The 13,868-nt window shown below is 36.2% G+C and overlaps 1 protein-coding gene across 3 annotated transcripts in view; it reads right to left on the bottom strand.

Annotated features, from left to right (window-relative positions):
• Positions 1–13,868, bottom strand: part of ppp1r13l (protein phosphatase 1 regulatory subunit 13 like) — a 32,706-nt gene that overhangs the window by 16,385 nt on the left and 2,453 nt on the right. Inside the window, exon 1 of one of the 3 annotated variants that reach the window (XM_031890509.1) lies at positions 4,591–4,698. In XM_031890509.1, the coding sequence (XP_031746369.1) occupies positions 4,591–4,679 (89 nt within the window). In that variant the 5' untranslated portion in view covers positions 4,680–4,698. 3 annotated transcript variants of the gene reach the window in all.

The following is a 13,868-nucleotide window of genomic DNA, read 5'->3' as shown; positions in this document are numbered from 1 at the left end:
AAAAAGAAATATTTTTTTAAAAAATGATTTGCTTCAAATGGACTCTATGGAAGATGGCCTTCCTATAATTCTGAGCTTTCTGGATAATGGGTTTTTGGAAAAGGGATTCCATACTGATATTGCTCTTACAACAGCCCTTGAATATGGCGCAAGTATCTAGAAATAAACTGGCAGTATTTTTATACAGCCAATGAGGTCAATGACTGATTAATGTTCTTTGCAACTAAAATTCAATCCTCCAAGAAACAGATTAGGAATGCCACTGTAATCTTGCAGTATATTCAAAAGAGTTGCAGAACTAAAAAATGAGGACAGACAAGAATCTCATGAGCCAACAACATACCAGTTGTTATACAGAGTTGTCCTGCATGACAGGCCCGAAGGAAGCTATTATGTAAAAAATCCATGATTGAGAAAGGAGCTTGCAATAAAGTTTGCAGGTAATAGACAAAGCATATTACAAAATATTTAGTGGTTACACAACACAAATGTTGCAACTTTTAAACCTGGCTACATTACTGCTGTAACATCTAAAGATGTCCCCCAAAATTGTTTTGATTTACTTATATTTCACATAGTTTGGGAAAGGGGGTTATTATCTGTACTGTGCATGTGCCAATAGGATAGGAGAGGGGGTAAATGAGGGGCCATGCTTAAAGCAGCTCTGGATTATAATTCAGCACTGCTAGCTTGGCCTATTAACAGATTTGTGAGTTAGGAGAACCCATATCTCCAGCAATGGTCATGCACAGGGAGCATATTCCATAAATAAAACAAGTGTTAAAGGGGTTGTTCACCTCTGTACAACATTCACAAATCTAACAGTTCACAATAATAGAACCATCTTTGCCATATACATAGTTAATAAAATATATGCAGCTGAAGAGATATTCACCTCAGTGAACCAGTCAGTGACCCCTATAAACACTACAGTTGTGTTTTTACTTCTTTTTATGATGTCACACATAGTACTGGCAGCAGACTTGTCTTCTATTGGCTGTGTCTCTTGTCAGTCTGACACTGCTTCCTGACTGAGTGCTGCAAAGCTAACATAACAGTATGTTTGTGATATGCTGAGTCTGTTTGCCTATGCCATTGCAAGGGAGAATAACCAATGACCTTTCAAATTTATGCAACTGGTTAGAGTGTACAAGCAACCAAAGAACTGGTCCAATAGGAAAAAAGTAAGAGCAAAATCTGGATGTGATGATGTAAGCATATAGGAAGTTCTTAGTGTGTCAGGTTCAAAATAGGCCACTCCCATCCCTTCAGAAAACCGATCAGACAGACAGAAGGACTGATTTAACAAGTATAAAAAGTAGTTTTTACAGTGGCCTTTTTAATTTATTTAAAAAAATGGATTTTCTGACATGCGGAGAGCATTGTTAGAGGTTTAATAAGATCTGAACATTGAAAGTGAACAACCCCTTTAAAGGGGATCTAAAGGAGATTTTTGAAAATGTAAATATAGGTTCCTCGTTTCTACACAATTAGTGTAACTACAAAAAACTGAATGAACCATGATGCAGGTACAGCATCATAAATTACTTTAGTGCTAGGAACCTATTCTTACATTTTATAACCTCATTCATGCCTGTTTAGACCCTCCAAACACCTCCCGTAGGCATTTTCACCTTTTTTTTTTTTTTTTTAGCAAATCTGTAATAACACATAAAAGGAGACCCAAAACCCCTGGGAATTAGTTAAAACTTTAACTAACCTGCCACATTTTGTTAAAAAAAAAAAAAAAGAATGGGTGTGGCCAAACATTTTCTTTTCTTTTTTTCCCCTTTAAATTTTTCAAATGTTGGGAGTTATGCAGATTGCTTTTGCCTCAAGCTCTCTAAAAACACCCACAGACTAATTCCCCTCCTGTAAAAATACAGCAAAAAGAATTAAAAAAAAATTCCATTTAACAAAGGAAGGGGGTCACTCTTACTAATCCAATGTATGTTAATTTGCTGATTTTTGCTTAATTTGCCAAAAAAAATGTAAATCCTGTTCCATTTCCCTTATAGATAATTCATGAGATAAATCATTTCTTATTGACATTAATTGAATTGATCCACCCATGCCTCCACTGCCAGCATTTACAATGCATATCTGCTTTAGCATCTCAGAGCTTGCAAAATAAGGAAAGGTGTTATATAATATGTTGTTCTATTACATTGTAAATAAGGCATTCTTCCTCTTTTGAAACAAGAGCAATATTAATTGCCTCTCAAATAAACAGGTACTTGAGCTGTTTTACCTGCCGTAAATTTTGCATGAACCTTCACAATTTCGTTTCATGTATACATTTAATCTAGACTTTAAGTATTGGGAAATCAAAATAATATTTTTTTTTTAAAAAAAACATTTTTAGTAGAGATTTGGTGTTCTCTCCAAACATATACTTAAAGTGGTGATTAGGGGTCCATTAACAATGAAGTAGTACTAAAGTATTGATTTTGAAATGAATTTTGGAAATATCCTTTAGTCTGGTAATGTAATGTATTTTCTAGCATATAGCCCTAAAATAAACAAATGTGTATTAAGTAGGGCAATTGCCAGTGTAAGTGGATTAATAGGGCCCAACAACAGTGGCCCACCAAATTATAGGTAACACAGGTTAGTTTTTGAAATCCGAACATATACCAGATTCTAGGCTATACATAATATTGGCCTAAATATAGGCTCACCTACAGTGGATGGTTTTACACTGTTAAATAAAAAGACAAACATTTTATATTTATGTTAATTTACTAAAAATTTCTCCAAAAACCCTACTACTTCCACCCATCAGTTCAACTTCCTGCTCACAGCTTTCCCAAGCTTTGCAGGAAAGTGAGCAGCACTCAGCACACTGAATTGTAGGATGTCAGCCAACCAGCAGAAAGAAGTACCTTCAGGAAACTGCAGTATAACTTTGCTTGTGTGAATGAATTGCTGCGATTGGCTACCCACCTTCTACTATATTTTTGGCAGGGACCATTATGACACACACATCACTCATCTGAAACAGACAGGCACCAGAGAGGATCTAACTTCAATAAAGGGGTAATTTTTAAAGATATTAATAATATGTCGCCAAGAGTAAAGAAATGAACTCCTTGTTAATAACTAAAAAAAAGAGAGCCAAACTAAAAATCAAATTTTTAACTTTGTTAATTCACGTCTTTGCATGTTTAACATTACAGAGGCCATCATACATGTGAAACCAAAGAACTATCCTTAGCTGGGCTCATTTTCCTGAGCATGTTCAACCCCTTCACTGTTAAAGCCTTATTTGCAGGATGGTATAAATGCAAATACACACTGGACTACTTAACTAATGAATCCAAGTTGCCAAAAAGGGTTAGGGAGCAGGCTAATGCATGGGAATGTGTCAAGTAAATAACAAGCAAAAATACATATATTGATATGTAAAGTGGATAACTTTTAGTATGTTATAGCATGGGCAATTTATTATTTTTCAATTGGACTTCATTATTTATTATTCATAGTTTTTGAATTGTGTGTCGTCTTCTGACTCTTTCCAACTTTCAAATGAAGGTCACTGACCCCAGCAGTTAAAAACTATTGCTCTGTGAGGCTACAATTTTACTGTTACTTCTAATTACTATTTTTCTATTTGGGTCCTCTCCTATAAATACATCAATCATTCAAACTAATCCCTGGCAGCTAAGGTAATTTAAACCTTAGCAACTGGATATTTGCACATATTCCAAACTAGTGAATGGCTGAACAAAAAGTGAAATAAAAAAAAACAAAAACCCAGAAATGCAAGTATGGGGTCTGTTATCCAAAAACTTGTTATCCAGAAAGTTCCAAGCTACGGGAAGGCCATGCCCCATAGACTTCATTGTAAGCAAATCATTTTAAATGGATAGGACCAGTTATCCAGAACGCTCGGGACCAAGGGTATTCCTGATAAGAGGTCTTTCTGTAATTTGGACCTCCATACCCTAAGTAAACCCAATAGGATTTTTTTTGCATCCAAAAAGGATTAATTATATCTTAGTTGGGAACAAATACAAGGTATTGTTTAACTATAACAAAGAAAAAGAAAATCAATTTAAAAAATCTGAATTATTTGATTAAAATGGAGTCTATGGGAGACAGGCTTTCCATAATTCAGGGCTTTCTGGATAACGGGTTTCTGTATAATGGATTGCATAATAATAAACAATACCTTGTACTAAGATATATTTAATCCTTATTGAAAGTAATAATCCTACTGGGTTTAATTCATCATTGTTCAAATGATATTTCAGTAGACAATGTATGGAGATCCAAATGGACCCCTTATCCAGAAAACCCCAGGTTCCAAGCATTCTGGATAACAGGTCCTATACCTGTAATAAAAAATGAAGATCAGCTGCAAACTGTTTTAGACTATTACTCTCTACATCATACTAAATGTTAATAAAAAAGGTGAACAACCCCTTTAAATGCACACTGTTTACCCAGGCCAGAATACCTCTGCCATTGGTATTAAATGGTGAACTAAATTTAAAATAAAACACAGAACAATATAAATCTCCACATAAAAATGTACACACATATGCAGCATTATATCCTTTACCAGTTCTACTAATAAACACGCACCATACTCTGCTGCGCAGCTTCTTGCCCTCAGACAAGGACAACACACTTCCAAAGCGTGAGAGCTTATGCCTCGGCTGTGTCTGGACCATGATGATGAGGTAGCGAGTGCCCAGACTGATGCATAGTCTGAGGAGGTAGGAGGAAGTGCTAAGCATTAATAGAGTATTTTGGGAGGAGGAGGAGGAGGAGAGTCAGTGACTAAAGAGGTGGCTGCTCTCTGACTATATGGAAGTGAGAAAAGGGAGGGGCAGAGGGGCTGCAGGTAGGAGAGAAGCTGCCAAAATAAAAGTTTAAAAGATAAAAATATATAAAGCAGAGCAGCAATGTTGAAGTAAAGTAAATGGGAAACCTACTGTGCAAAGAATCAATTTGGATAGGAGGTATAGAGTGTGAGAGAAAGTTATCTCCATTTTATAGTTTAGGCGGGGCAAAAAAAAATACTTTTTTTAATGACAGAAACTATTACATAACAAGACACTAAAGCTGCATAACCAGTGCATGTATTTGGCAGCATGTTATGGATAATTATGGATTTTATTTTTGGAAGCAAGCAGAACACTGTGAACTCCTCCCAGTGTATTCAAGTATATTCAAGGGCTGGAACACTACAAAAATACAGCTCATGAGGATGTATGTGCAAACACACAGGTACTTCAGTTTAAATGAATACCGCTGGAGAGCTGCATCTGTGCTGCAAGGAAAATATTGTGAAAAGCCCGGACTACTTAATATATTTAGGCTTGCACATGCCATACACTCACATAAATCCACATTCTGTGGGTAGGACTCTACACAACCCCATTCTTTACGGTTTTTATCATTTGTATTCTTCTAGCCTCTGTCCAGTGGAGACCCGCAAATCCCAAAATTACTCTTAAGGTCCAAAGAAAGGATCTAATTCTCCTTTATTTGAGACAAATCAAAGCTAAAGTGATTGAGCTGGAATTTCCAGCCTTAAGTTTCTACTTCTTGGTCACCTGATTATACCGTTTCTGTTGTTTTAACATACTCCAACAATCCCAACATTTTACTAGACATAACATACTGGGTTCAGTGAAAACAATGATTACATGCTTTAACACTCCCTGATTATCCCTTATCGCCTAGTCAAATTGATACCCTGTAGGTCCAGAGAAATGCTATACAACTGTGCTATCTAAAGACCCCAGCCCTGAGCCTTCTTTATAGGAAAGCTCCCACGTCCCCCATCTGAAATGCCTTGTTGAATAAATGCTGTGGCCCTGGAGTAGGCATGAAAGCCATGGATGATGACATTTTAATACTAGGGAAAACATATTATTTATTAAAATATAAGAAAAGATATAGCCAAATTAAATAGCTGTACAAAATGCTACGAGAACCCCCCTACAACTAATGGAATGGAAAGTATAACTGGTTGTCATATCCTTAGGAGATATGTTCTGCATTCTCCTCCTTCTTTTCATCTCATTCCTAAAAGGAAAAAAGCCACCAAAAGGGTTGGTTGAAACCCGTGTAAGGGATTATCCAGGTTATATAAGTATGTACCATTCATTATATAATTATTTTGTCAACCTCCACAAATAGATATGTGTGGTATAATCATGGTAATTGTTTATATATTTATAATTGCATCTTTGTGTTTGTTTTTTTTTTTTTTTTTTTAACTAAATGTTTATGACAGCCCTTTTCTACATCACTGTAAGGATGATGCCACGTGGGGCTGGTTCTTTGCCTGGGGATGAACGCAGACCAAGAATCAGCCCCACCGCTGCCATCAGCCTTCTCCTGTACCTGTGTGCAGAGCCACTGCATCTGCCCTGTGTGGCAGCAAACTTAAATATGCTAGAAATTCAAGCAGAAATAATAATAAGCTATTTAAATATTTGGCTGTGGTGAAACAAATCAGTAATAGTAAACTTTTATAATACAATGTTGTATTTGGCTGTGGTGAAAGATAAAAAGGTTGCCTGTCCAGATACAGTACTGTTAAAAATATACAGACACCAGAAATTACACCCTTTTTGCATCCATCATAACATTGGCTTTGCATGCATTTTACAATTTTGCCATAAAAGTATTTTTCCAGTGATTTTACATTACCTATCCGATCCCCCATGTTCCTCTATGAAGAGGCTGCCATATTTAGATTAGATTAGATTCAACTTTATTGTCATTACTCATGTACAAGTACAAGGCAACAAAATACAGTTTTAGGTCTAACCAGAAGTGCAATTAGTAGAAAGTGCAGGATAAAGGTATGAGACAAGTAGCTATGATTCTAAGTTTACAGTGTATTCTGTTAAAAACAATATATACAAGTTGCTAATAAATATAAGCATAAAGTACATATTACTGTTTTTGTAGAAAGGAATTTACATGTAGACATGTACAGGTAGATGTACAGGAACTTACAGGTAAACCTATAGAAGTTTACAAATGTATTATGCATGAGTATTTGTATTTACAAACAGGTATATACAGTGGCTTGCAAAAGTATTCGTGCAGCAGGAGTCCGTTAGCATTATTAGCTATAACTGACAGGCTGAGACGGGACAGTCAGGTTTAGGAACTTCATGTAACAATTACTTACAAAAGCATCCCTATCAGCGAAAAATAATGAACATGTCCTATAGGGAACTTTTAATGTAGATTCATAGTTTGAAGAGTAGTTTTTTAGTGTCAGTATCACTTTAGAGGACATGCAAACCCCAAACACAAAAATGAAATTAGTGAACAGCCTCTTTGAAATCTTTCAATACCTGCCACTATGGTTGTCCAGAGGTTAATAGTAAGGCTGCAGCATCCCCATAATCACTTAGATTTCCTTCTCCTTCTGTAACCCACTCGGCCCCCTCCCTTGGGAATTTGCTTTGACTTCTGGCTTGTGGGCATACTCAGTTGTTCTAAGCTCAGATTACTAAACACGCTCTCCAGTCCAGCAGCCAGTAAAGAGATGGCATTGCTGGTTCCCATAGAAACTCAGCTCTAGCTGTCTTCTTCAACTGTTTTCTCCTCACCTCCTCTCCTGAGCTCAGCTCAAACAAAGCAGAACTTTTTTTCAGACAGTTCTGCCTGTGTAAGCGTCTATTCTTGGTGAAATGTATGCTGAATAAGGGTCTGTGTGTCTATGCTGTTTGCAGATTTAAATGTATCCAATTATGTATCAGAGAAAAAATGGCCACCGGGTGGCTGCTATTTGCTTCAGGAAAGTGTGAAAGTGCTGGCAAGTGGAGGGGATATATGCAGTACAAATGATGCCATTTGGGTGGGGGAGACGTGCCCAACTGATATACATTGTAGGCAAATGTAGGCTTTACAAGTCCTTTAAGGATCTGAATAATGAAGACAAATGTCTTCCATATGATACTATTATATTATAGGCACATGTATTTGATATACTGTAACTATAAAAGTATCCAGTATCTTGGGAGTTCTCTTTGTTTTGTTGTCATAGAACACAATAAAAATAGACTCTCATGTAAAATTTAAAATATATCTAAGTAATAGCACATAGTACACACAACATTACAATTTGAAATTCTAAAACAATTGGGAATAAGAGAACTTTACCTTTTAACATTTTTTTGGTTTGGTGATTTCTAGCCTTAAAGTAATTTGGGAGAAATCTGTTGTTTTTCCAACTGTCCCTCCTGGTCAACTTGCTCTCCCCTCCAGGACTTCCTTGCAGACTTAATACTTACTTTAGATACCTAGGTATAAATGTCTTTTCTAAACTCTTACTTTAAATATCGATCTTATATTAGCTACTTCTTTCCCTCTTGGGAAATTAACACAGTAAAGATGATTATCCCAATATTTTCAGAGCTGTCCGGGAAGTGGGAACAGGTAACCCTCTTCATACGGTGGAATCTGCCTCCTAGACTCTCATGGAAAAAACTGACAGCCCAATTTAAGAGGGGCCAGGGCATCCCCGATTTTCAAGTTTATTTTTTGCCATAGTAGCAGTACTGAAATCCACAGTAACCACAATATTGGTGTGATGAGCAAGCTCTGAGGCATTGGACCTGCCGGGCCCTAGTTAAACCACTCGGTTTCATAGTTTTATAGACTGGTTAAGAAGCCCAGAAGGCTCCCTTTCTCAAAACACATGGAAAGTGGAAAAAGATAATTCCAGATATAAATTATGATTATTGAGATAATATCACAACCAATCTTTACAATTTATTAATCTCTATAAGGGACAAACTAATACAGTTTAAATTAATATATCAATTTTATGTTACCATGGTTAAGCCTGCTAAACTGGGTATGTTGGGCAAAGATTGCTGTAGGAGGTGTGGTGACTTTTATATTTTTTATATTTTCTCCACTGGTGATATACACCAGTGTAAAAACAGCCAGTCTGCTGCCTTTCAAACATTATGTGTGTTCACTGAGGCACAAGATCACGGAAAACACAAGTATGCATTTTTTGGTGGAAATACACTGTGTGTACGCTTCTAGGCAGATACCATACCTGTTAGTAAATACATTTAAGAGGTGCAGTAGACAGCAGATTGGCTTTTCTCTGCTGGTGTATATACACCACTGGAGAACTGCAGTGCGGTTGCTAGGAAAATACCTATACCTTAGCAACCACATACAAGTTAAAATTGCAAGACAAGACAGATGATGACAAGGCACTAAATAGTGCAGTGGGTTGATTCATTTTGACCCTACAGTAAATTATCTTTTTTTTCTTGTCCTTTAACACACAATATTTTAAAGCCGAAATAGACATCCCCCCCCCAAACCAGATATGATGCATCACTGAGCAAAATGCTACATTAAAAAGGATATGCTAATTGGAAGCTTGTGTGTTCACATACCCAACCTGTGCCCCAGTATTTGCAATTTTCATATATACACACACGCCCCTTTATGGCTATGCACAGAATGGTAAACAGTTGTGCCCACGGTCCCATTAGGGAAGCATTTTACAGGAGTTAAGCTTTCTGATTCTACAAAGCCTTGAAATAGATTTATGCAAACTACTATTTTGCTACCTTGGAAATAATTTCCCTTATACTCCCTATGATCCTGCTTTTCTAAACATGCCTTTTATATCTAAAAGGCAGGCCCAGACTGGCAATCTGTGGATTCTGGCAAATTCCCAAGGAGCTGCTGTAAGATGCCATAGACAGCTGCAATTTATTGGGCCTGAGTGGGGCTGTGTACTAGAAATGCCAAGGCCCATTTTGACTCTCAGTCTGGACCTGCTATAAAGTTACTACTCTGATGAAAAAGAAGAGCACTCAATTGAACTGAAAATGTAGCTTAATAGAAAAATGTGCAGATATTTACTTTACAATTCATCTGCAGTGTGTATTTTACATTAATATAAATGATGCTGTGTTTGCATAATATATAGATTCCAGATCTTCCATTTAAAACAATATTCTGGATAAACACCACTGCTATGTAAATGATAATTTAAATGCATGCTGCAGAATGCACCAGTTTTTACACAGCCATAAACACTGCCAGCTTGAACCTTTAATAAACTATTTGTAATGAAGCATATCTGACAAGGTACTGCATAGATTTATTCTTCAGATGTATGTAGAAGCAGATGGAGCTGTAACCAAAGCTTGAAACACATCCTTCTCCCCAACCTGTCACAACTCTTTTTTTCTCTGCAAAGTTATGAGTTGTTTCTTAACCATAAAATATACTACATAGTAACAATATCTAAAGTTCATGTAACAATTTAATATGTATAATATCATGAGTTATGAAATGTAAAATCATAAGACCTAATACACTTTTCCTATTTCAATAAACATGTATTTCTAAATTTGTATAATAAATGCTGCAAATTGATATCTATATTTCCCTATTCTCCCCCCATTATCCATTCAGTTCCATTGAACTATCCTAAGGGTTACTGGAATTAACATACTAACAAGGTTTCCATAAACAATGTTATGTTTATTCTGTTCTTAATATTTATGCAATGTTCACTTATTCTGGTCCATAATAGTCTGGTAGTCCTGCCTACTTAATGCAAAAAGTAAGAGAACAACCCATCATATACACCATGTAACTATTATTGCAACTGATAAAATTGCCATTTACCACTTTTTTTCCATCCGATTTTTGCCCACATTATCATACTTACATCTTCCTATAAAGAAAACAAATCTGTCAGTATAGTCAGTATAATTTTGCTAAATGTTTTGTATGAATGCCTGTATGAATACCTGACAACTACAAGAACAAACTATGTACAAAAAACTGAAGACAGACCGTTTTAAGGGGCACATTTACTAAAATGTGTTTTTTTTTCTGGCCTTGAAACATGTTATGGTATAAATCTGAAGTAACCACAATAATTTCTGAAGTTCTAAAATGCCTCGACAATGTGTTTATTGTTTGTACGCAAATATCATAATTGCGTTCCAAGAGTCACAAAATTTTCATGCCAAAAAGTTTGTTTACGCCACAAAAACCTTTCTGGCTTTGATGCCTTCCATAGGACTCCGAGGTATTCTGAAATGTTCGTATTCTTTGCGTAAAATACTATTTTTTTTGTGGAGATTTACTGAAAACCACAAAAAATTTGTTCAGAAAAAATACGAATTAATCTCAAAATTGTTTATTAAATGGGCCCCTTAAAGGACAAGGAAAGGATAAGTCACTTGGGGGTGCCAAAATGTTAGGCACCCCCAAGTGACTTTAATAGCTTACCTTGTACCCCGGGCTGGTGCCCCTGTTAGGAGAAAACAGCACCAGCCCGGGGTACCTGTAGCGAGCGCTTCCTCCTTCCTGTTTCGTTCTGCCGCAAATTTCCTGGACAATCGCATGCACGGTAGAGTGAAAAGCCGACTTTATAGTTTAAGTTCGGCTTTTTCACTCTACTGCGCATGCGCGCTCGAGTGAACCTGGATGGAGGAAGCACTGCAGCTACCCCAGGCTGATGCTGTTCTCTCCTAACAGGGGCACCAGCCCAGGGTAAAAGGTAAGTGATTTAAGTCACTTGGGGTGCCTAACATTTTGGCACCCCCAAGTGACTTAGCCTTTTCTTCTCATTTAAACAACAGCAGACAACAAGCTGTACTTTGGGTCTATAGAAGTGGAGAGTGCTGGAGAATATTTCCTTCCCAAGCCAGTTAAAAAGAGCAGATGCAGTGTATAGCCTTTAATATGCATAATTCTAAAAAGATCTTAGCAACTTTCCAATATGGATTTATTACAAATTTGTAGTGCTTTAAAAATTATTTGCATTATTTGCTTTAAGTGACTCTGAGTGACTTATCACTGTCAGATTCATTAGGTCCTACAATACAACAGTGGAAGTACTGCGTATCCTATGTCTTGAAGTATATACTGCATAAATCTTATATGACATTCATCTTGTCAATAATTACTTGCATAAACCTATTTTTTTTTCTTTCCATTTTTTGTTTATCTTGTGTCTCAAAGGACAAACTGTATCTTATTTTCATTTTATTAATGCCAATAAAAAAACATATTTAAAAAAAAAAAATCCAGAGCCACTAGGACAGAGGAAACGACAGACAAACACTGCTTTTAATAGCAATTATATATACAAATAACTTAACCATTACAAAGTTGTAATGAATGTATATTGCAAAGATGCTTATTATGTTTTCTTTTATTAGGCAAAAATATTTTTTTTTCGGTTGACTTCCTTTAACAACGCTCGCTTTAACTACTTCAATCGCTGAATTCTCCTTTTGATGTTTCTTTACTGCATCCTATGTCCTGTAACTTGAACTTGTTTAGTTTCTTTCCACCTAGAGGCATTACTGATATACACCCACAAGCCTTTAAAACACTACAAATACTAATTTAATTAAATTTACAAGAGAAAAAGCATGCAAAACTGAACTCATTCTTCTGAGCTCTTCCAAAATATATTCTCTATCATATAAAACTTACATCTAGGATTTATGTGGTTAATAGCACATGATACACATAAAATTTTGTGGGTACATCCATGATGCATGATTTTCAGTCATATATTGGTCAGGCAGGCCCATCAGAGAGCCCCCTACACAGGTCAATAATCTTTTACATCAGTCTGTCCAGAATTCGTCCCGCCCTCCCCTGAGATATGCCACCAAAGAGAAATTGGCAAAATGTCCAAAAATCAGCTAGATTTAGGGTGGCATTTCTTGCCTAAAGTTTGCATTTATCATAATATTTTCTAACTGAACAGGGAAACATCTAATTATGGATCATGGAATATAACTGTTTTAGTGCAATCCTTTTACAAAATTGGTAATCGTTAACAGCACAAACTTTCTATTTACAAATATAAGTTTGGTCTGGATTGTGCCCTAGTAAGCTCTATGTACACAATAGGAACGAACACTGAATACAACTGAAAACCAGCTTCCAACACTTCCATTCACTGCTTGAAATTAGATACTGTACCTTCTTGGGATCCTAATTGCATTTTACAGCATGAATTCTAACAAAGTAGTAAGACTAAGGTATAATAAGGCAAAATGGAAGCAGGTCAATATAATGTATTAATATAACTTGCTTCACTTCGGTTTTTTTTGTCTAATTTAGAATAATATTATTTTGGGCCAAGAACTTCTGGCCTCACGTGGATCTTTTTCAGAGTTATGCCAGTCCAATAAAATTCCTGAGTAAAAAATCATGAAAGAAAGACGCTGGGCAGGGCAAGTTTATGAGAACCTTTTCCGGCCCATTTAGCTGTGTTCTCAAAGTCTGTCTCTCTGGTTATTACTAAACAAAATCATATTTCTATACCCATCACACGCTAAACACCCTGTAGCAATATTTCTGCAGGTGTGTTCAGTAAAAGGCAGACATAGAGAGGAACATTACATTCAAATACAGCCTGAGAGGCAGAAATTGAGAATGCAGCTGAACAGCAATATCTGTGACTTCTGATCAGAGCTGCTTGCAGTGGAACATAGTAATTTTCCTCTTCGAATGCATTATACTGCCTGTGTAACCCAACAAAAAAATTCACCTAATTCTGTAAATCAAAAAAGTTTGCATTTTAAAATGCTAAAATCTGCATTGTATCAAAAACTATATATATATATATATGAAATTTAAATATAGAATTGCAATTAAATTATGTGAAAGTTGATGTTTTATTCAGAAAACGTCTCCTTACAGACTTAGCCTACATTTTGAATGCTGTTGCATGCTTAATCACGAATCATGACTAAGTATGCAATCGCATGCTAAGCAAGTCTGCTAAATAAAACTGAGGGATAGGCCCTGCTAAGCCAATTCAGCACCTGAGCATATTACATTTAAGGGTGAATCAATTTGCCTATCCCTGG

This window comes from Xenopus tropicalis, chromosome 8, assembly GCF_000004195.4.
Source record: "Xenopus tropicalis strain Nigerian chromosome 8, UCB_Xtro_10.0, whole genome shotgun sequence".
NCBI lineage: Eukaryota > Metazoa > Chordata > Amphibia > Anura > Pipidae > Xenopus > Xenopus tropicalis.
This window is presented reverse-complemented; position numbering and strand designations above follow the sequence as displayed.